The following is a 23,543-nucleotide window of genomic DNA, read 5'->3' as shown; positions in this document are numbered from 1 at the left end:
CATTGATAATGGCAGCAAGGCAAGGAATATGGTTTTAATCAAATTTTAGTATCTAATATCTCTAAAGCATTAGAGCCCAGAACACTATAGGCCTGGGATAAACAATTCATATTCAATAGGGGGCATTTTAGCATTTCTTGGTGACATATTTACACAATTCATAACTGAGAGAGTTTATGTTACATGGTAAAGTTTTAGAATATGTTGCAATAATTACCTCCATTGGGAATGAGCAATGTGAATGTGGGGTTCCTATTGTGGTTTATTTGATAACTACTTCAAGAACAGACCCTGTTGTCCTATCTGGTGTTTATTTTTTGATCAGTCTTTGGTTGCTATCTTCACTTCCTCAACAGGGAAGGGAAGGAGGTAAGCACTCAGGTAAATAATATGAATTTTGCTATTTAAAGGCATCATTGTGCATACTTAGAGGAAAATTACTTTGTGAGGACGTTAAGTACTTCTTTAATATATCCCTTTTAAAATGAAGATTTTTAGTTGGCCCATTAGGATGCTATTATATACAAAATCTAGACCCCCTTGCTGAATTTCACTATTAAGGAACAAAAATCATGATATTGGTCTTTTAAAGCTGGATCAATTTGATATTTACATTTCATTTAATCAATATTTTATAGGAATTGATTAGCAATAAAAAATAAATTTGGTATTATTTCATTATAATACTAAAGATACATGAGAAGAATCCTTAAGTACTGCCCATCTACCCTTTTGTAAAGGCTTCTCTAAAAACTTCCCCAAAACAACAAAGGTTACATTACGAAGTTCCTTAGGGGAAGGGACAGTGCTGTCATTTAGATTATAGTCTATTTCTAAAATGTTATAATTCCTACTTTTACAAGAATACTTCTTTTTTCTTCCATCACTCCTTCCTTCCTTCCTTCCTTTCTCCCTTTTCTTCATTGCTTTGTTAAAAGTGAACTGTATAAGAATGCTATAGGATGGGGACGGTCCTCCAGTTGATGAAGTGATGATTCACATAATGGGATTATTTTTTCTATCAAATGAAGCTGTCTGCATGAACAAAGCCCTCACTGACAATTTCTAGCAAGGGTAAGGTTAAGAAGACCCATTTGTTGCTTTGGTGCACTCTTTAGCTGCTGATTTTGAAGTAGTTCTTTGACTCTGGACCATTTCTGCATGTAAGAGCTTCTAGACGAGTGTTTCTACATCCTCACTAATAATGGGTTGGACCACATATATGATTCTGGTGGTAGAGGCTGTGCTGTGCAATAGAGATGCTTAATAGCATTCCTAGAGGCATCCACTAGATGCCAGTTTGGACAGCCCTGGATGTTTCCAGACAGTGAATAGAAGGGTTAGGGAGCAAAAAAATCTCACCCTCTGATTTTTTTTTTTAATCTGCAGGATATTTTCCTTTAGTCTTATTATTTTGAAGTAAGCTGCATTGTTAGCTAATACTTTACCAGTAGGTGCTGATTTATGGCACACCATATCTATTTGCTTGAAGATTCTTTGACTTCAGGAATTAAGGGGGAGGAGCAAGTTTCTTGTTAAGGGCAAGTGCCTAAGAGAGAGTTGATCAGGAAGCACACACCAAAACTAATTCAACTTGTTTTTCCTACTAAAGAAAAGTACTTAGTTTGCCCCATTTGTGAAATTAGGAATGGGCACCATAGAGTTTTATTTCATTAGAAAAATTCATTGTAAATTTTCTTTTTCCTATGTCAAGGCAGAGACAATAAAGGAAGAATGAAATAGGAAAATCACAAATAAATAGAAGTGAGGGAAAGTAGAATTTTATCTAGAAATGAGAAGGAACTTTTGAAGCATAGAAGATAGATCGGGGTAGACACTTTAGAAGACATTGTGTTACAAAGTATTACCTGTTGTTGAACTTCTTGTAGTAGGATCCTCACTTCAAATTTTATCACTTACTGCCTACCCTATTTTGTAAATAAGCAGAATTTATTAGTGTTCATAGGTCTTCACTTCTAATTAGCAAGGCTGCAGAGAATCTGATCTAAGTAGCAGTGGAGTGCAGTGCATGTTTTCTGGTGAGAAGAGGCTCATTATCATTTGGTTTATAAAAAGAGAGAGAAAGGGAAAGAAAAGAGAAGGGGAGAGGAGGGTGGAGGGGAGGAAAAATGAGGAAGGGAAAGAAAAGGAAGGAAGGAAGGAAGGGAAAAAAATGAAAGGTTGATATTGGCTCAAGTGACAGCACTTTCCTAGCAAGCATAAAGCTGAGTTCAAACTCTGCCCTCCCCACAAAAGAGGAAGAAAAATAGCTAACTAACAAACAACCATCGCTAACAGTTGGTGGTCTCAAAGAGATGCTAGGATCAACATTTTTTACCTCTAATTTGTAAAGAAGGCCAAAATATTATTCTACATTTTCCTTTTCCTTTTTTAAAATAACGTTGAAAGTCATGGAATTTACTTAAAACTGGTAGTAATTATTTATTGTTCAGATACATGTAAATTGTTAAAGGCAACTGTACAATAGATCTCAGCCCAGCCAGAAATATGAGAATCAGGTAGAACTGGGACGGAGGTTTTTTTCAAATATACTGGTGGTCATTAATGTGTGTTCTATAGACCAGTAATATCACCATTACCTGAGATCCTGCTAAAAATGCAAATTCTTAATTATGAAAGGGTAACACTGGTCAAGATGCACTGTACTCGTAAGCTAACATTCAACTAACATTGAATCGAAACCTTTTTGTATAAGTATTTAAAGATAACTATTTGAAATATTAATTAATTAAAAATGCAAATTTTCAGTCCATCTGAGGCCTTACCTCAAAGTGAGCTTAGCAATCTGTGTTTTTATTAAGCCCTTCTGATGAATCTAATCCACCAAGAAGTTTGAGAAACACTGTTGCAGGTGGTGCTCAGAAGACATAGAATCCTGAGACTCCAGGGCATATCAGTGTATGTTTTCAATACTACTCCAAAGCCAGTGCTATAGTATTTGAGGTTCAGTTGTCTCAGGGGACTCTTCATTTACCAAGAGGAGGGTGCTGGAGAGATGTAAGTTTCCACTAAGAGCCTTTATAAGCTTTAATTGGTAATGTGTAGGTGGCAGCTGATACTGAGTTATCCCTCCTACTCTTTTCAGTTAAGCTTTCAACCTCACTCTCAATATTTCTTAATTAATGATCTGTAGCTTCTGAAGCCATTTCATCAAGGGTCTCCTGTCCCAGCACGTTCCTCCTTTGAGCATTCCTTGAAGAGTGTGCTATTCCCAGCAGTCAATGAGAAAAGAAAAGTAGAGGTGGCTCTCAAGTCCTGTGACCAATTAACCACTGTCTTTTATTCCTCTTTATAGTTCTCTAAAAATGGATCAGAAGAAGAAAATCTCAGCTCTCACCATCAGACTAGACTGTGTTTGTCTAACATACTTCTATTCCATTTGGATTTCAGTTTCCTGCCTTAGGCATGAATTGGTTGAAAATTTCCTTTGAACTCTTGCTCCTTTTGTATAAGAGACTTTCTTGCAGGGATGAAAGTAGTTAGAGGATTGTTTCTTGAGTTCAGAGCAGAGGAGGGAGAGAAATTTAGCCCTAGACTTGTGGTGGTCATTCCCAGCAAAACCAACAGATAATCATATAATAGCTGACTTTAAAAATTATACTTGCATTTCAACTTCTGATTTGGTAAACCAGCATCCAAGTGAATGATGAAGGGGAACTTAAACTTCTTAATCTTTCAGTAACAATTTTTATTACCTTATCTTCTATTTATGAGTAAAACACCTTTAAATGAGACAGTTTTATCGGATCAACACCTTCCTTAGTAAAGTTTATAGAAATTTCCCAGGTTAGTCCCTACCATTCCCTCACATGCAGTGCTGAGGAGTGTTCTGGAATTCCCTGTGAGATGGGAATCCCCTTGCATCACCCAGCACTTATTTTTATGGGGTTCCCAATATTGTTGGCTGTTTGTGGTTTTACTCTCACTAAAATAATAGAACCAGGATCTCTTACCCAGGAGTCACTTTGGGGAAGCTATGTTATACTGACTACACTGATAGTCAGCTAGCTAAACACAGTTCTTGAGATCAATAAGAAATTAACCAGTTTCAATTAATTAGGTTAAGACTTCGAACACTGCAGGTTAGAACATCTTTATAATCATAGAAAGTTACCGGATGGTGCTGACCAATTTTGTCACATTCATTGGTTGAGATACTGAAACTGAGAATTATGCCATTTACTTGTTAACTCCTCCCATTTTGTAGTTAACTACTGATTGTTAACATTTAACTCTTTGTTTTCTCTTTCAGTTCTCTTGGAATAACAAAGCATGTGTCTGCAAGGAATGACATTATTTCTAATTTTACAGATAAGGGGATTAAGATTCAGAGAAGCCTAGAAACTTGTCCTAGCTCACAGGACTGACCAAGAAAAGGGACAGTTAATGTTTGAATCTATATCTGCATGATTCTAAAGCCCATGCTTTTTATGTTAACATGTCTCTTAGAAGACAAGTCTGATTCTTGAGGTCAGTAAGCTCACATCTTAGGGATACCCTCTTTAAAAAGAAGGAAAAATAAAATAAAGCCTGTATCCAAGAGCACTGGATGGTTGCAGTGACTTACCCATCATGGCAGCAGATCATGTCTTCTGTGATTTTTATTACCTCTCACAGTGAAAGACCTCTGTCTTTCTTTGTGTTGGTACAATGTAGTCCTCTAGGTTCAGTGTTTAATCCTATAATCTCCTGTGTAAGTTCATTTCCTATCTATAAAGCCCTGCTGGTCTAAAACTCTTATTAGTTGGTACTAAACTTATCTCCTTATAGGTGCTCTGCTTCACTTAACTCTCTAATCCTTAAGAATTGAAAATGACTATTCTTCCATCTTAAAATCCCCATTAATATTCTTTTACTCTTGATTTTTTCTTTTATTTTAACTTAGTTATTTTTCTTTCTCACCTGATTTTCATGATGCCATTTTAAAAATTGCTTGGTCACTCTTACTTGATTATGCGGGAGCTTATCTCAGTTTGAGCATCAAAGGTATGTGAACACTAACTGCATAAAGCACACTCATTCATTCCATTACTTATTTGAGCCACTACTGTTAAAGGCACTTACTATAAAGTTACTACCATTGATGGCCACAACATTATGCTGTACACTCACACTTTTAACTAATATTACTTCTGTGCTTGATCTGTTTGTTTTTTGGAAGCCAAATATTGGCATGTAAATACAACAAAAGTATGTTTTTAACATATAGCATCTGTTTTGAGTTCTCTCATCACTTCTAGTCACAGGCATTTGGTTTTAAAACCTCCTTCCCTCATGTCTAGTGTTTTTGTTACCCCAGATATTCACTATATCTACTTGTATAACTCTAGCCACCTTTTTCATAGACATGTTCACTGTGCCTTCATGCATAAGTATTGATAAGATAAAGGAAAAGAGTCTTTCCCATCCTGCTGTATGATGTTGGACCATTAATGGCTCCTGGACCATTAATGACTCCTATGGTTATAGCTCCTAATGGTGACCAATCCACCTAGTTGTTGTTTCATTGACCTCAATTTTTCTGTTTACATTTTATTTATCAGAAACCATTTTCTTTCATTCATAGATCATTCTTTTAATTTTCACTGATCTCCCGCCATGCCTTTTTAGTTTGAGCTTAAATTCTCTAATACTCTTTGTCTTCTCTACTGAGTAGAGTAGTTCTTACGGTGATTTCAACGACATGACTAGCATTCACCATCGTGGGTTACCAATACTAACATGTCCACAAAGGTCAGCACATCAGGAAATGTAAGTGTTACCATTGTGCTTGTGTGGCCCATGGTCAGTTGCTAGACTTCATATGAGGCTCTTGAGACCTTTCCATTAATGTCTGCATAGACATTATATGTGCAGATAGATTCCAAATGAACTGTAGCAAACAAAAACAGCAGGGAGATGGGATCTTATAGTGTAAGTTTTCTTGAAGGAGAGTTGGTGGGTCCACTCATTGTACATTCTGAAAAGGGAGGCAATACAGCTCTTTCTTTCTAATCTGCGCATCATCAGAAGGACTTCACAGTTTTTGCAAGCTGTTCACTAGTTGGCATCAGAGGGCTTTCTCTAGCCTCTATGTTGCGATGTCAGATTCAAGCTGTCTAATAATTAGATTATAGTATGTTCCTTGTACCTGCCCTGACAAGTATTGCCAGGTTGGCAAGATACCACACCAAACAAAACTCAGCCATGATTACCAGGGATATTCTAAATCAGAAAGACTACTCTTAAGTTTCTCAGTGTTTCCAGAACACCAGGTAGTTTCTGCCTTTCTGGGGTGTTATGAGAATTAAATGCAATAATGTACAGAAAAGGGCTTGGTACAATCTTTGGCACATAATTAGTACCTAGTTAACTTAGTGCCTACTAATCTTAACTATTGTTATTACCAACTTTTTCACCATTAGTAAATATTTACAAATGGACTGAGAGAGTTTAGTTTATTCCAAAAGAATGATTTCTTAAATGTTAGTTTCAAGCTGGGGCCAATACGTTATATGAGTAAGTCAAGGGGGTACATTGACAGTATATTGTGCTTAGTTTGTTGACTCTGTGTGTGTGTGTGTGTGTGTTGCGCATGCACACTTTACTGGCTTTTGAACTTAGGGCTTCATGCTTGCTAGGTAGACACACAACCACTGAAACCATAGTCCCTACTGTGGCTACAGATTCTCAGTGTGAGAAGACCTGTCTTCTACCCCAACAACTCTACTTAGTCAAAGTCCTGTATGACATACTGTCCTCATGCTCTGCGGCATTGTTTTCCTCTTCCCATCTTTGCTTCTTCCTAACAGTCCTGCCTACATTGTCTCTCTGTAGTGGGACTTCTCCTCTTGCAGCACTCCTGTTCCAGTATGGTACCTCTTAGCACATTCAACATCGAAGCTCTCCATACTTCTATTCACACATGGAGCTCAGCTGCACAGGGAAAGTGATGAGTGACCTCATTCAGAACCCTTGGTGCAGTCACCAGGCCTGAAGGGCCACATTGTTTACCCCAAATGATGTAGGAAGCCAGTTCTAGACTGAAGGAGGGTAGGTTCCAGGCTAGCAGCTTTAAATTTGCCCGTACAAGGAGTCTAGAATTATGTCCAGGGCAGCTTTCCTTGGGGAGAGGGGTGATTTTCTTCAAAGTGCTGTGTGACAGTAGACTTTCGAGTATCACAAATCTATATTTGATTCCTCAGTCTGTCACTCTGTTGCCGGTATAACCTCAAAGAAGTTGTTTCCTTCTCATACTCTATTCTGTCATTTGTTTGGGTGTTCTGTGAATTCTAACTGTGTTTGTTAATCACTAAAGAAGCAGAGTCAACAGAGGTGTGGAATGGTTTCCAGTGGCACTCATGTCTAGCTAAGGGGGCCCCTCCATGACCAGTCTTGTAATACAGAAGTCCATAAGCATATAGAGAACAAGTTTACTACAGAGAAGTAGGGGGCAGGGGTTGGAACCCTTGAATCTTTACTTCATGGAGCCAGCCATGCTTCTGCTAAGCTTCTAGAGTACGTATGAGTTTACTAAGCAAGGGATAAAGCAAGGGGCCTTCTGTGCAGGGGACCTGTGCTGAGTAGCATAGCAGGGGAGGTAAGGGAGAGGTGGGCTTCATTCCCATGAGAGGCTCCTGACGTGCTCCGAGCTGCAGTAGGAGTGCATTGGTACTGAATCTGATTCACATGGTCGTTTGTCTTGGAAGCAGCATTAAGGTTCATCTAGAACACCATTAAAGATGGTTCTAATATTCCAAGTGGGAGAGGAGATGAGCAATGAAGCAAAATAAGGTTGTACCTGAGAACTTCACAAAATAAAATGAAACTGGTAAGATGCAGTAGCTGATACTGAAAGGCTAGGAAAGGGGAGCTTATTAGGGGTGACTCCCAGGGTTTTGGCAAAAAAAAACCTTGGTGAATTAGGGGTGATTCCCAGGATTTTGGTCAGGGGAATGGTTGGACAGGAAGTGGAGGGGAAAGTGAGAGGAAGCAGGACCAGCCCCTGGGCTGTCCAGCCCAGTGTGTGGTATACAAGGGTGTGTCTCCTAGCCTTTGAGCTGGTGAAGAGGTAAGTTGGCTTCTATAAAATGAGCTGCTCAGGCCTGAGAAAAAAGTGATGGTTATTGTGTTGCTCCTCTTCCTAGAGAGCTGGAGAGTTCTTCTTCTGGGAGTTAAAGGAACCTCCTCTTAATTGCTGTGGAGAAGAAAAGGAGGGTGCTGTGCTGCCTGCTGTGTTGGAAGCTTTGTGGTTTCTGTTTTTTGTTTTTTCACTTCTGTCTACCCTTGGGAGAAAAAAAAAACCAACAAAGCTTTGAGAATAGGGAACCTTAGAAAGGCAAAATGCCTCTGATTAGTTTGGGAATTTGAGAAAGCTTTTGCACGGGGAAGAGACTACAAGCCTAATGCTAGAATATTGTAGAATCCCAGGCAAGTTGGATTACTGGAGTAAGATTCAGTGAGAAAGAAAAAGATATTCTAATCAGTTTTCTTACAAGCAGACTTAATGGTTTATTATGATTGAAATCACAAACTGATTAGAAAAGACATACTGGACCAATGTAATTCTTTAGGAAGTGGCCATAACACTTTGAGTCCAAATTATTCAAGCATTAGTTTTTTTTTTAATAACTGTTTTGCATCCTAAGGGTTGCTTTTGCTAATAAAGGGAGTAGTAGAGAACTTGGTTTAGACAAGAATTGGGGGACATCTTCAGGAAACCTGAGCAAAATGTAGCAGAGACACAGCTCAATTCTTTGGAGGGCTTTTATAACTACTGAAACCTCAGTCTTCTATGGGCTAGGAGAAGAGAAAAAGTTACATTATTATGTTGACTAAGTTCTAATAGGTGTAGTTTTTCTTTTATTATGAAAAAAGAATTTAAAAATATACAGTGGTATTAGCAATATTTGTCACTGATAGAAGTCCCAGCTTTTTATATTGCAGTTGTTGCTGATGGCTGAGACTGCCACAAACACTTTTGATTTATAGCAGCTACTAAACCTGCCACTATCCCACAGGTGCTAGTGCCTTCATGGGCATATATATACAGTATTATATCACAAATTGTTATTTTTTTAAGTTTTGATAACTGTAATCACTGTATTCAGTTTTTTAAATCCCATGTATTGTGTTCTAAGCATTTAAAAACATTCTGACTATATTTTATCATCTTAACAGCTGCCTGAAGTAAGTGGTCCATGGCACCATAGAAGGTTAATATTCCCTAAGATCATGTCGTTGTGGCATGGGACCTCCACCTGGTGGCAGCATACTCCTTAAAGGTTAACTGTGATTAGCAGTTGAAATTTTGACCCTAACAACATAACTTGAGTATGGTTTTTCCAAGCTTTTAAAACCACAGCCCATGATAAGAAATAGGCTTTCCATTATAAGTCATTATACACATGCTTACATTAAACAAAACAGTTCTCAACCTTAACATGTGACACACTGATATTTTTTATTGCATTCTAATATTCTCTTTGATTCTCTTTCATTAAAACGAAGGCCTGGTTGCAACACACGGAACTGCAGCAGCATAGAAGCTACAGTTTACTTCTGATACCATAGGAAACCATAAAAATACCTATACATTTTGAGAATATAATACTTACATACTAAATTAACTGTCAACAAATATGAGTGTATTTTCAGTACTAAAAAAATCTTATTACTGACATTAATTTATATTCAGTAAACTGTACTGCTTTCAGTGTATGCCTAAGATACCCCATTAGGACACAGAGTTCATTCTTGTCATTTCACTAGGCCATCAGTCACTGCTTTGATTGTAACAAAAGCAGTTTAGGAATTTCAGAAAATTGAATCATATGGTATGCATTGTTTTGTTTTGTGCTCTTTCTTTTAGTATATGCTTTCAAGACAAATCCATGTTTATTATCAATAGTTGGGTGATTCGAATCCCATTGTGTACATACAATAGTCAGCTAGTCACCTATTGCTGGGCTTTTAGGCTGTCTGCAATTTTGTTTTTATGTCAAGTACATTTGCAAACACATCTTTGCACAAAAGTTTCATATTTCTTAGACATATGTGTGGGGTGGAAGTGAAGTGTTGATTCAATCCATAAATAAATATATTTTTTTTTAGCTGTAAGAAATGGACAGTTTGCCAAAGTGGCTGATGCATTTTATGTTTCCATTAGCAATTTATAAGAGTCTGGATCACTACTTATCCTTACTCACCTTTGGTGTTGTATCAGTCTTTTTTATTTCAGTCATGCTGATAGCTGTATGTTGTAGCAGTTGTAGCTGTATCTCTTAGTGGTTTTAATTTACATTTGCCTGATGACCAATGGCATCAAGTACTTTTTTCATGGACTTAATTAGCCACTTTTCATATTTGTGCAATATCTGTTCCCATCTGCAATATCTGTTTTAAATCCTGTGTAGGAATAGTTTACATCTTTTGCATAGCAGTCCTTTGTGTTAGACACCTGCATTAATGAATACATGTTTCCAGTCAATGGCATACATATTCATTTTACCAATGATGCTTTTATGATTGCAAAAGTTTTAATTTTGAGAATGCCCTGCTAAAGAATTTTTCCTTCAGCATTTATTTCTGCCTGGATTCTGTCACAATAATGGTTTTTAGCTCTATAATCTATCTTAAATTAAATTTTATATATGATAATGCTCAGACATCAAGTTTCATTTTGTCTGTTATGTTAACACCACTAGTTGAAACTACTTTCTTTTCACCATTGCTTTTGGCACACAACTAAAAATAATCTGCTTAGCCAGAGAGGTACAGAAGTAGCTTTCCCTGTAACTTATAAACTAAATCTGTATCTTAGACATTCCAAATCTGTGATTGTATTGTCCATCCCATTGCAAAGTAATTTGTTCATAGTTACCTTGTGATATTCAAAAATTATTCATAAAGCGTGAGCCTACAATTTTTCACAGGATCTGCAGCTCTGCTGGCCAGTACAGATCCATTAGCCACATGGGGTTATTTAAATAAAATTTCAGTTAAGTTAAAATTTAGCCTTGCTGAGTGCTAGTTGTTCAAGCCTTTAATCCTAGCTATTCAGGAGGCTAGGATCTGAAGAACGTGGTTCAAAGCCAGCTTGGGCAGGAAAATCCGTGAGAGTTATCTCCAATTAACCACCAGAAAATCAAAAGTGGAGCTCTGGCTCAAAGTGGTAGAGCTCTGTCTTTGAACAAAAGAGCTCAGGGACAGCACCCAGGCTGAGTGCAAGCCCCATGACCAACTTTAAAAAAAAAAAAAAAAAAAAACCATTAGCCTCTAAGTCACAATTGTCACATTTTCAGTGCCCAGTAGCTATGTATTGCTGTTGGCTATCATATTGGACAGTTTTATTTTTACTGTTTTAGAAAATGTTTTGTGCCAGTGCTGGGGCTTGAATTCAACGCCTGGACACTTACTGAGCTCTTTTTGTGCTCTACCACTAGAGCACAGCTCCACTTTTGGCTTTTTTGTTGGTTAATTGGAGAGAAGCCTCATAGACTTTCCTGTTCTCGCTGTGTCTTTAATCCACAATCCTCAGACTCAGTCTCCTTAAGTAGCTAGGATCGCAGGTATGGCTAACATTTGTATTTTTCCAAACTGCTAGCCAGTAAAATAGGAATAGAGACAGACCTTGTAGAGTTTGTAATGTATTTTAATGGAAGTTTCTTTAGCTTTGATCATTGGAATTCAACTTCTACCTTCTTTTTCTTGGTTCATTTTTTTTAATATGGACTTGTTTCTCTTCCAAGATGTGTGCCACAGTCTTGTCTCTTTAAAATTGCAATAGGTTATAACTCTTCTTGGCTGTGCACAGAATAATTTGTTTCAGAAACTTGTATAGTACTGACTCGTTGAACTTCTCTCAGTGTGTGATAGTTTTCCAATTAACTGAGATATCTTGGTATCCTCTTACAACATGTGGCTTAGAGATAGATTTTTGTTGTTTCTGTCTTGACAAATCTTGCACATCTCTTTAGCATTTCTACTATAAATGTTAAACTTAAGACAGGAGTATGTTAGACCTGTAGCCCTGACCCAGGTTAGTAAGATTTCCATGTAGTAGTAAGCCTTGGTTCCAGTTCATAATGAACATCCACTTAAGAATTTGTGAGTTTGCTGCATATGACCTGCATAGTCACTGACTCTACCATTAATGTCTTTCAGTGTGGGAAATTTGCTATCCTGGTGGATCTTCATATATTGCCACAAGGTTCAAACAAAGACACCAGCTGGTTTTCTGAGCAGAAGAAAGAGGTACAACAAAGCTTTTTGCTATTTAAGCACAAGTAGCTGCAACTGCTTGAAGAAATGTTAGCTCTTTTCTAATACTTTCCTCAATGGAGAAAAAGCTTAATAGTACTTAACCTTGAAAAACAGTTGTACAATTGTATTCCAATGACAGACACCTATATTTCCACATTTTTCCCTTCAAAAACAAGAACATCCATATGTTTTATATGCTACTCTCTTGGTGTATTTCTTGTTTGTTATTATTTTAGGTGTGATGGTAGAAACTCAGGGCTATCCACACACTAGGAAACCACTGAGCTTATCTCCATCACTGCCTATATTATTTAAACTAGAAACTCCTCACCTTTTTATTATGGGGAAAGAATTCTGTGTTAAAAATGGAAGAAAAAGAATGTACGTTATTTCAGGTAAGTAAAGATTTTGATCTGAGTAATATGAAGGAAGATTGGGCCACTGGCTCTGGTGTGAAGTTTGACACAAAGTACATACGTCTATTATACCCATCCATCTTCTATTGTCCTTGAATTGTCATGAATGTTTGACAAGTAGAGATATACTTCACTGTGTCTTCTCATGTTGGCTAGTCACTACAGCAAATATCTGGGTAATGATGAGTAGCTGACCCTTGAAAACACAGGTTTGTGCCAGGTACTTGTAGCTCATGCTTGAAATCCTAGCTTCTTAGGAAGCTGAGATCTGAGGATCATGGTTCACAGAAAAGTCTTTGAGACTTATCTCTAACTGCCAAAAAGCCAGAAGTAGTGCTGTGGCTCAAGTGGTGGAGCACTATACTTGCGCATAAATGCTGAGAAACAACACCCATGCCCTGAGTGTTCAGGCACTAGGACTAATACAAAGAAGAAGAAGAAAAAAAAAAACTTACAGGTTTGGTTTATGCTATTCCACAGTGTGAATTTATTTTTAGAGATTTTTCAACAGTTTGGAAAAAAATCTTAGATGAACTTGGTAATCTTGGAATATCAAAAAGATTAGCAGAGGGCTGGGAAGTTGGCTAAGTGGTAGAGCGCTTGCCTTGCATGCTTGAGGCCCTGGGTTCGATTCCTCAGCACCACATAAGCAAAAAGAAAAAAGCCAGAAGTGGCGCTGTGGCTCAAGTGGTAGAGTGCTAGCCTTGAGCTGAAGAGCTGAGGGACAGCACCCAGGCCCAGAGTTCAGGCCCCACAATCGGACCAAAAAATTTTTTTTTAAATAGAAAGATTACAAGCAAAAAGATTGGCAGAAAACTATGAATTTATAAGATAAATCTACTTACTACCATAAAATATGTACAAATTGATTATCAAAAGTTAAAATTTATTTAAATTCAAAACTCGGACTATACCTGACACCATTTGTGGTTGGGAGACATGTAAACAATTATAAAGATATAATATTAAATAATAACTGCTAAGATTAGTTCTAGTAATTCCGTTCTGCTGTAGGCATTTCATATGCCACCACTGCTGTTGCAATGAGCTGAGGTGCTATAGCTACTTCAAGTGTTAGCTATTTACCCTTCCAATAAGTAGTGTGTCACAGTAGAAAATGGTCTCTTGCATTTCTTGAGTACTTTTCACTTCTGTAATATATATCACGTAGATAATGTGTGTTAATCAACTGTTTTGTCATTAGGCTTTCCAGTCAATAGTAAACTATTAGTAGTTGATTTGGGTTGGATTCATAAGTCACACTCAAATTTCCAGCTGTACTGGGAGTCTGTGCTTCTTAGCCTACATTTTTCAAAGTTCATCTTGCAAACTAGATGTTTAACCTCCCAAGACAGCTTCCTTGTCAGAAAGTGAAGGAGTTGGGCCAGATAGCTGCCTGTGTTGCTTCTTGCTTCTAAATTTCTAACATCTCATTAACATCTGCTGTGGTAGAGGGTTAGAAAGTACATATACTTCCCATAACATTCTTTACTTCCTGTTCCAGATTCTGCTTATCAGAGAACAGAGATTGTCAGGTAGTTATTTTTATATAACTCTCAAAATAATCAATATACTTTGTTTCCTCCATGGTATTCATTTGTCTCATTTGCATTTTATAGCAAGAAGTAAATTTCATCAACAGGTTGATTGTATGGAGAAACAGCTCATGATAGTGAGTGGCAATCAATTTTATTTCCTAGTCAGTTTTTGGAGAGTACTAAAACTTTCCCACCCACCTCCCCAATGAGAAAAATAATTACAGGATAATATATTTTTAGCCAAAGATAATATCAAGTCTTTGTTATCATTATGTTGCAAAGAATACTTAGTGATATAAACTAAGAAAAGGCATATACAAGGTTCAGTATAATGGACTTTATCCAAGTAATTAACTTTGGATTGTCCCTTCAGGATTTAATAGTTAGTCAACTCAACTTCATAAAATCTAAGCCAGTCAATGTCATAAAAATCTAAGCTTTAGTTTATTAACATGTGTCCCTGTGATTCAAGTCATTTCCCTGAAGTGACTAATCCTTTGCATGAAGGAACCTTACCTGAAAAGTTTCTGACTTGATTTACACAGATGGTGATTTCTATAATCTATCATTCCAGGACCAGAATTTTCTCTTCCAACTTTACCATTTGGCTTTAGACCTTATATGTTGATATTTAGTCATTTATGTGCAGTGTTTCCAAGAGTCAGTTAATGTGCAGTATTCTAATGCTAGGAGTCCATGAACCACTTCCTAGTCAAAGCATGGAGGCTAGATTTTTTGTTCCAAGGTGCTACACACAATTGTGTGGCTCCAACTAGTGCTGAATTTAGGGCAGCAAGGCATGACCTAGCAGAGATGAGCAGTACACAATGGGACCTGCAGAACCATGCTGCAGTGGCAGCAGGTCATGTCAGCAGCCAAACTCCCCTGAAAGCCAAGTTGATGGTTTGCTGCCTCTGCTCTAAGTTGTTCCTTTAAACTGCATGTTTGCTGACATTAAAGTTGTTCTGGAATGATGTTTTTGTTGTGTCTAAGAAAGAAGAGCTAGGTGAGGTTATAACTTTTGTTCAGTGTCTCATTGCTTTTTATCATTACTTCATCTCATGATTGGTGTTTCTCATGAGCAACCAGTTTAATGGTATTTTAACAGCCACTTTATATAGTGAAAGTCTTAAGAATATCCTGTTCCTTTATTTTAAAAAGGGACTAATTACAAATATTAAACATATGTTTATTTTGAGTCCACCACAAGTAGTCTTTGTACCCAAACAGTCAAACTCAAACTGTTCCATTTGTAAACTCAAAGAAGCAAACATAAGTCCCTGCGAGCTGGAGATGCCATATGCATCTCTTGGTTAGTCATTGATTTTGACATGGTCTTTTCATCTGCTCCTCAAATGTTACTGGCAGGTGTTTATTTTTTTCTTCATATTGTTCTGGTTCCAAAGAGGATGCGTGAGTGAATGTGATGTGGTCAGTTTCTAGAGCATCTTGACCATATTGTACAGTCTACCTTTTAGTTGTGAAAATCTCACTTAGAGAAAGAAAACCCATAACTATAGGGAGAAACTGTGTGTTTAGGCCTACAATCTATTTTTGTCAGATTATTTTTAATTCTAGCCTTATAGGGAATTTATGACCAAATTTTAACAATCCTTGTTTCCATGTATGTCTTTCACATATTTTCTAGCACAGTCATAGTTGAACCCTGCATGTGAAGCAAAATTCTTTAATTGTTAAAACAACAGTACAAGGCAAGGCTGCCTTTCTATTGTATGAACAAATCCTAAAACACTCAACTGTAAATGGATATCACTACATTCCACAAGGTATTGCAACTTTGGGGCTACAAAATGAAAACTAGGATTTTGTATTCTATCTAGACACTTCTATTTATGACTTTTTTACGTTTTTATTGTGGAAATACTGTACAGAGAGGTTACAGTTACATGAGCAAGGTAATGAGTACATTTCTTATCAAGCATTGTTGCCTCCTCCTCTGTTTTTCCCCTACCATCCCTTCCCTCCCACCTCCACAACTACCCTCTCTATTTATGACTTAAATTAAGAGTATATTATGTACTGTTTAAGAAGTAGATAGATAGATAGATTTGTATGTACATATTTGCAATAAAGGTAAAGTTTTGCTGTGGTTGCTCTTCAGAGCAATGAGAAGCTTTACTCATGTTGTAATTATAAAGATTCCAGGATGAACCTGAGATGACATTGCAAGAAACCAGTGAAACAGGTTTGAGGTGACCTGGGCAACTCAGAGCCTGCTGTGGGCTTTGGGAATTGAACTAGGATTAGACCATCTCTAAGTATCAATTTTATATTGTTTTCCTGAATTAGCTTACATGTTCCTGTACAGCAGGAAACTCTACATGGAGTATGCTATTACAGTGGTACTGAACTTTTTATTGGGGGTAAGGAAGAGAAGGGGTCAGTCCTGGAGCTTGAACTCAGGGCCTAAGCATTGTTCTTGAGCCTTTTTGCTCAAGGCCAGCACTCTATCACTTGAACCTAGCTCCACTTCTAGCTTCTTTTGAGTACTGTATTAGTACTGTATTAGAGATAAGAGTCTCACAGACTTTCCTGCCTGGGTTGGCTTCAAACTATGATCCTTACATCTCAGCCGGCTGAGTAGCTAGGATTACAGGCATGAGCCACTGTTACCTGACTTGTTTGTTATTTTTAAATAATAAATATATAAGCAATTGTATCCAGAAATTAGACAGTGGTTTGCAGTGCTAAAGTTGTATGAAAGCCTGCATATCTGTAACTGAATATTAATCTACTTAGGAAAATAAGAAGCTATTTTCATCATTAAGTAATGATGAAGATAGTATAATTTTAATGAAAACAAGTGGGCATATATAGTATCATCCACAAGAGGGGAAGAAAATCAGAGCATCTCTGTTGAACTGCTCAATGCCCTTCTCTCACTAGTCGATTTGTAAACTAAGGCCAGAAACTAATGAATGTTGGTGTTTACACTAAAAAAAAAAAAACAACTTTAATCAAGTTTGAAAATTTTGTATATAAGCATCACTGCTTCTGGCTCCTTTGGAGCACACTGAAAGATATCTATAAACATTTTACACTGGTAAAACAGAGGGGGTTGCCCCTCATTGCCTTTGCTGTAGCCAGGGTTCTCTAAGCCACCAGTACCCATGACAAGTGCGCTCCTACTCCTGACTCCTCCTCTGTCAGGCCACTATGGACCTGTCTCTCAGACCCTTGCTACCAGCCAATTCTAATTCCATTTGATTTGTCTCTTCTGTTCAGTACAGTACAACTGACTGATAATTATATGGAAATATCCTTTACCTTGCTGATTTTATTACCCCAGTACTCTGACATTTACATGGAAGTGAGTTTTTAATCTTCCTTTTGGAATTGTAAGACTGAAGCAGAGAGAAATTAATTTCTCAGACCACACAGTGAACCTTCATGGAGTTCTGTGTAAACCTCAGTAGCATATTTAAATCTGTGGTGCTATCCATTAGCACACAGCATTCCTTTGAACATTTATAGCTAAATTAAAAAGCAAACAAAAGGAAATGTTTAGCATTGACTTTTAATGTGTTCAATGTTAACTTTTTTTTTACATTGCATTAAACTAGAAAGTTATATCCTTTTTTTTAACTTTAGGAAGTCTGTTTGCTGTTAAAAGAAGCCATTGATTCAAGAGTTAAGGAACACTTGGAAGTTCATAAACAGCAAAAGCCATCAAGTACAGAATTCACAAGATGCAGTCCTTTGTCCTTAAAAGGTAGGCACAGAGCACTTTGATTTTGGATGAAGAAAATAAAATTTCTGCTTTGTAGAGATGGCAATTATATTTGACTCTGTCATGTTAGTAGAATGATACACTTAAAAACTATGTTGTAATGAAGATAACTTTGTTTGGGTAACAGGAATTAAGCAAAAAGCCCTGTAGGGCTTTTAATGGTAGGCAAAAATATATAAAAATAGCAAATAAAACATTCCTAAGGAAACTGTAAAATTTTTAATGCTTTTTTGGGGGGAGGGGAAAGTAAACTTGCAGATTGATTTATATTAATACTGATTTAAATTGATTTGGGGCTTTATAATTTTTTAATGTTTTCACATATGTCATCCTATTTCATATATTCACAAATAGAAACAGTTTTGTCCCTAGGCAATATTTGTGTCTACAGATATTGCCTAAAGTTAGTAAATGGCAAGAAGAGGAGTGGTACTGGCATGTAATTGGTAGAGGCTAGGAGTGACATTATACATCCATCCTACAAGGCTCAGTGGAGGAGCCCTCTCTCAGACAAGGCCTAACAGTCCCAAAACATCAAGAACACCAAAAGCTGGATATACAGGTGTGGTTCAATTGGTAGAGTGCTAGACTAGTTTTAGCTTAGGGACAGTGCCTAGGCTCTGAGTTCAACTCTATGACCTGCACAAAACAACAACAAAGTTTGTTTCAATAGACTTGTAAAAAACAAAAAAGACAGTGATATAAAAAGTGTTTTGAATACCAACCTAACGGAAAAAAGAATTGAGATCCCACCTCAACCAACAACTAGCCCCTGGGCTACACTCTGTGGGAGGCACAGGTAGAGGGATCGTGGTCTGAGACTGGCCAGGTCAAACATGCAAGACTCTTGTCAGAAGAATAATTAAGCCAAAGAGGACTGGGGATATAGCTAGCACCGTATCCTGAATTCAAACACTTTGGGCTGGGAAGGTGGCTCAGTGGTAGAGCGCTTGCCTTGCATGCCTGAGGCTCTGGGTTCGATTCCTCAGCACAGCATAAGCAAAAAGAAAAAAGTCAGAAGTGGCACTGCGGCTCAAGTGATAGAGCACTAGCCTTGAGCTGAAGAGCTGAGGGACAGCGCCTAGGCCCAGAGTTTAAGCCCCACGACCGGACCCCCCCCCAAAAAAAATGCTGAATTCAAACACTTTATCACTAGAAAAAAGAGAAGAAAAACAATAAGACTTGTCAGTTCTCAGTAGTTTTACCTTAGTGTCTTTCCCAAGTCTTGGCCAGTTTGAGGTATTACTGATGCTTGTATTTTTTGCCAAACAGATCAAAATTTTTAAAAAGCACTCTTCTCAATTTTTATTTATCTTTCTCTTCCCATATGTTGACTGAGTGATTCACATGTTTATATTTCAGATTTGTATTGAGTTGTCTTTTTTTTATTATTTTTTTCCTCTCTTTTTTTTTTTTTCTGGTTGTCACTCCCTTTTCTATTGGGCAAAGTCCTTAATCAGCTTTTGAATTCTTGCCACAGCCTTCTGACTTTCCTTCTAACTCTTCCACACCTCTGCTGCCAAAATGGCTTTTTGAAACAAACAACAACAACACAAAAAAGATGGTTCCCAGCTTGAAACTCTTATTGGTTGCAAGCATTAGTTGCCTAATGTCTTTGGTTCAATTTCTTCTTTGCTTAAGACTAACCAGAATAGGTCTGGATCTTCAGTAAAGAAGTTGATGAAAGGTATTAGGTATTAGGGAGAGCCAGGAGTCACATTCTAAAGTTATTCAAACAGAACAGTCTCAGCACAAGTTGTCCATGTGCCATTGGAGCCATCTGAAAGCTTGGGACTGAGTATCAGAATCGTCTGTTCCAGCCCAGAGAAATAGACTGCATAGCATGTGGGCACAGCCTTGTGTTACTCCATCTAAACTAATGCAAGACAGAACTAGGACCTGCTGTCCTAGGTGCTAGCCTGTCAGCAAATGCACAATTTTGGCCTTACTTTGTAAATGTGAGACTTATTAGATGTAGTAAAGTTACCAAAACAGGAACAAAGTCAAAAATTTTGGGAGACTGGACACAAGCTAAGTTACCCAATGGTATTTTCCCTTTGACTTCCTTTTTCCATGAACTTCCAAATAACAATAAGCTATTTTCCAACCACACAGTTTTCCCAACTATACAGAATGCACATGTTCACCATACCCTCTAAGATGATCCAAGTCTGAAGTCCCAGCTCCAGATTCAGGATTTCTGATTGGTTTTTCTGCCCCCTCTAGTTAATGCAAAGCCTCTAGAAAGAATTAACTTAACAACTAAATTATGAAGTCAACTATTGCTAACACACTTTAAATGAAATAGGTTAAGTAAAGCCAATACAGCATAGTTAAAATATGTGAATATATATGTGATGTAGCATGCCAGAATCATTCTGCCTTTTGTACCTATGAAGCAAATAGTTGCTGTTGATGTCTTTCTTATTCCCTGTATCTCCAATCTCTCAGCTGATCAGGATCCTTTACTTTCATTCCTAAGGGATTAGTATACTCTTGATGAGGTTACTTCACTAAGGTTTAGCACTGCATATGCTCCATCCAGCAGATCCCATTACATTCTTTTTGAGTTTTTTGTTTTGTTTTGTTTGTTTTTAGCCCAAGATAGATTTTTGTCTTCTCTGGATGAAAGAGGTTTGATACAGTCCACTCACAACCCCTGCCTTATCTACCTGAGCTATGAGAATTGCTGAGAAGGCTCTGATTAATTGCTGCTGTCACAATAGGCACTTGATATATCTCAAGCTTACACACTCTAAATAGAACCTTCATCTTTGCCACCATGGCCATATTACTTGTGCAACCTGTTCACTGGCTCTTTGACAGCTAAGGAAAAAGACCAGCTGGCATTCATGGGATAAATCATCTCGTCTACCTCATTACAAGAATGTCTCCTGAAGGGCTTTTTGGTGAATATGCACTTAAAATACAAACTTTTTCCATAACTGTTGCAAAGTGTCCTTGTCACCATTCTCTCTGTTCCTTCCAGTAGATCAAGTGACTTGTCTGGGTATAGGTGGTAAGTGATGGAAAAATGTTGGCCTTTTAGTCACCAGATGAACTACTCTGTCCTGAGCTTTTGTGGTCTTTAGGTACCATTTGTTGTAGTCATTAATCTTCCTAGAAGTTATTTCTTTCTCTCTGAGAGTATCTGTCCCATCAAGGTGTCCTGCTCATTTAGGAATAGCCTTGGTAACAGTGTCTTGCTTGAATTGGGCTCCATACCATTTTACAAAAACTTCAGGAAAACACTGGGAAATCAGTTGGCATAGGATGGCATTCTTGCCCAGATTGTCACATGTACATTTCACATACTCTTGTTACTCCATAGGACAACTGGGCTCAGCTTTACCTGGTATAGCTCAGTGAATTTCAGTGCTCATAGCTCATTCTGTCACAAGTACTCAGTTCGCTTACTAATTATCCTTTTTATTGCACAAGCACGAAGATAACTTTTACAGATAGAAATGACAACTGCTAGTCTCAAGTTCAGGCATCAAGCATTCCAATGGCTCAGGAGAATGTTAGGCAAGCTAGCTACTTTGTACCTAGACATTTCAGTCCCCAACTTCACTTGTGGGACACTAGGTTCAGGAAGAGCCCCTCTCCATGAGAAAAGTCATTGTTACTCAGTTGGCCTTGAGCAAACATCGTTGGAGAGCTTCTGTGGCCATCACCAGTTTGTCCCTTTACAGTTCCCAGAACATGATGTTTTCTCTTAACATTCTTCTGTACCTTCTTCCAAGCTTCTGGGCAAGATTCTCACTACCCTCTATGACTGTGCTTAGGTATCGCTTATCTTAATGACTCCTATCTGATTCTCCATAACTTTCCTCTGGGTACTTCCTCTCTTCTTCCAGTGTTTAGTTTAGTTTACCTTTTAAAGGATAGATATTCATTCCAGTTACTGCCTTTATTCTCAGAAGGACTTCTGTCTCATTAAGGAATGGATACTTACCCTGTTCAGTCTTACTTGGAATCCAGACATTGAAGAGCCCCATAAAGGAATCAGTATTCCTGTCCTCTAAGCCTGAGTCTATTGTGTCATTCTCTTGCTGCTAGAACAAAAGACAGAAGTAAAAGAAAACGACAGGCAGAGGTCTGTAGTTACAGATTACTAATTTTTTTTTTTAGGTTTTCAGAAAGTCAAAACTATGTCCTATTCCAGTGTAAGATTGCCTTTTAAGATTCAGCTGGGGATGGAAAACACCTTCCTGCCAGCCCACCCTATCCTAGCCATCTTTTAGTTGCTATTACTAGTGTCAGCCACTGTGTAAAAACCCTGATCTTCCTCACACTTAGGCAGATCCTTGGTACAGCCTTTCAAGACATCATTCTTCTCCCCATCACCCCTACCACCCTAACCCAGTGTTTAAGATTAAACTCAGGCCATCTGCAGCTAGGCAAGCACTTAGTGTAAGGTCCACTTCTGGATAGCTAGCAGACTCCACCCTTCTCGCAGCAAAGTCTCCACCCAGTACCTGCGTTACCTAGGCAACTGGGACACCTGGAAGAGGTCACATCTGCATCCGCTGAGGTCACATCTGAATTTGATGTGGCCACACACTTCTCTGCCCATACCCTAGGTAAGGCCTAGCCCAGGCCCAGAGGCTCTCCCTCACTGCTCTTTTCTAGCTCTCTCTGCTCTCTCTCACTGCTCTTTTCTAGCTCTCTCTGCTACCTAGCTCTCTCGCTGCTCTTTTTACCTCTCTCTCTCTGCTCTAGCTCTTTCCTCTCTCTTTCCTCTCTTTCCCAGCTCTCTCTCTCATTCCCAGGCCTTTCCCAGCCACGTGGAATGCCATCCTTGCCTGGTCCCAGCAGGTCTACTGAATAAACCTACCCCTTACCTGAATACCACGTGCGTGGTGCAGTTCTTACTCGGCTACCTCTTTTTAAAAACCTAACCTAAAGCCATACCTTCAGCCCCACAGCTGGCATTCTAAACTTGTTCTACAGATGAGAGGCAGACTTGGAGTTCAGGTAACTTAGTAACTAGTTACTAAGTATCAGAGACATTGTGAAATGCTATCTCCCTTCTTTTGGTCTTTATTGCTTTGCATTCCTAGTAAGGAGAATGCTATGCATTTTTAAAATAAAAATTTCCTTTAGTTATGAAAACACAGCTCTCATTAAATTAACCAGAAACAGTATTCTTGGACTGTTATGTGACTATACTTGTTTTAGACTTTGTATCCCTATTTTCTGATCATAAGGTGGAAAAGAAGTAGACCCAAAGCAAATGTCATGGAGCTGCAAGCATTTGATTTGCTGCATTATCTTAACAGAGCCTACTTTGTTTATATGTTTTATGGAGCAGTAATTTTTCTTTTTACTGACTATTCTATTCTGTATAAAATTTTCTTGTAGTTAACATCTAAGAAACCCAGTCCCTTGGCAAATGCCCTAAAATAAATTAAATTTTCCTGGGCACTGTGCTTTCTGTCTGCAAAGGCTTTCTTCTTGGCTGTTGTTCTCATCCGACTGATCTAAAAATCTCAGTTGAAGTCTTCAGCCAGAAGAGCAGCCTACTGCTCTTATTTCTGTGACGGTCACCCTAGGTATCATGTTTGGATC

General features: G+C 38.0%; 1 protein-coding gene across 1 annotated transcript in view; it reads left to right on the top strand.

Annotated features, from left to right (window-relative positions):
- Slx4ip (SLX4 interacting protein) overlaps positions 1-23,543 on the top strand; it is a 154,433-nt gene that overhangs the window by 74,268 nt on the left and 56,622 nt on the right. The window contains 2 exon segments of the mRNA XM_013010634.1: positions 12,166-12,255; positions 17,831-17,951. Coding sequence (XP_012866088.1) covers positions 12,166-12,255; positions 17,831-17,951 — 211 coding nt within the window.

This window comes from Dipodomys ordii, unplaced genomic scaffold (assembly GCF_000151885.1).
Source record: "Dipodomys ordii isolate 6190 unplaced genomic scaffold, Dord_2.0 Scaffold13, whole genome shotgun sequence".
In the NCBI taxonomy this organism is placed as follows: domain Eukaryota; kingdom Metazoa; phylum Chordata; class Mammalia; order Rodentia; family Heteromyidae; genus Dipodomys; species Dipodomys ordii.
Note: the sequence above shows the minus strand (reverse complement) of the source record. Positions and strands in the feature narration are given on the sequence as shown.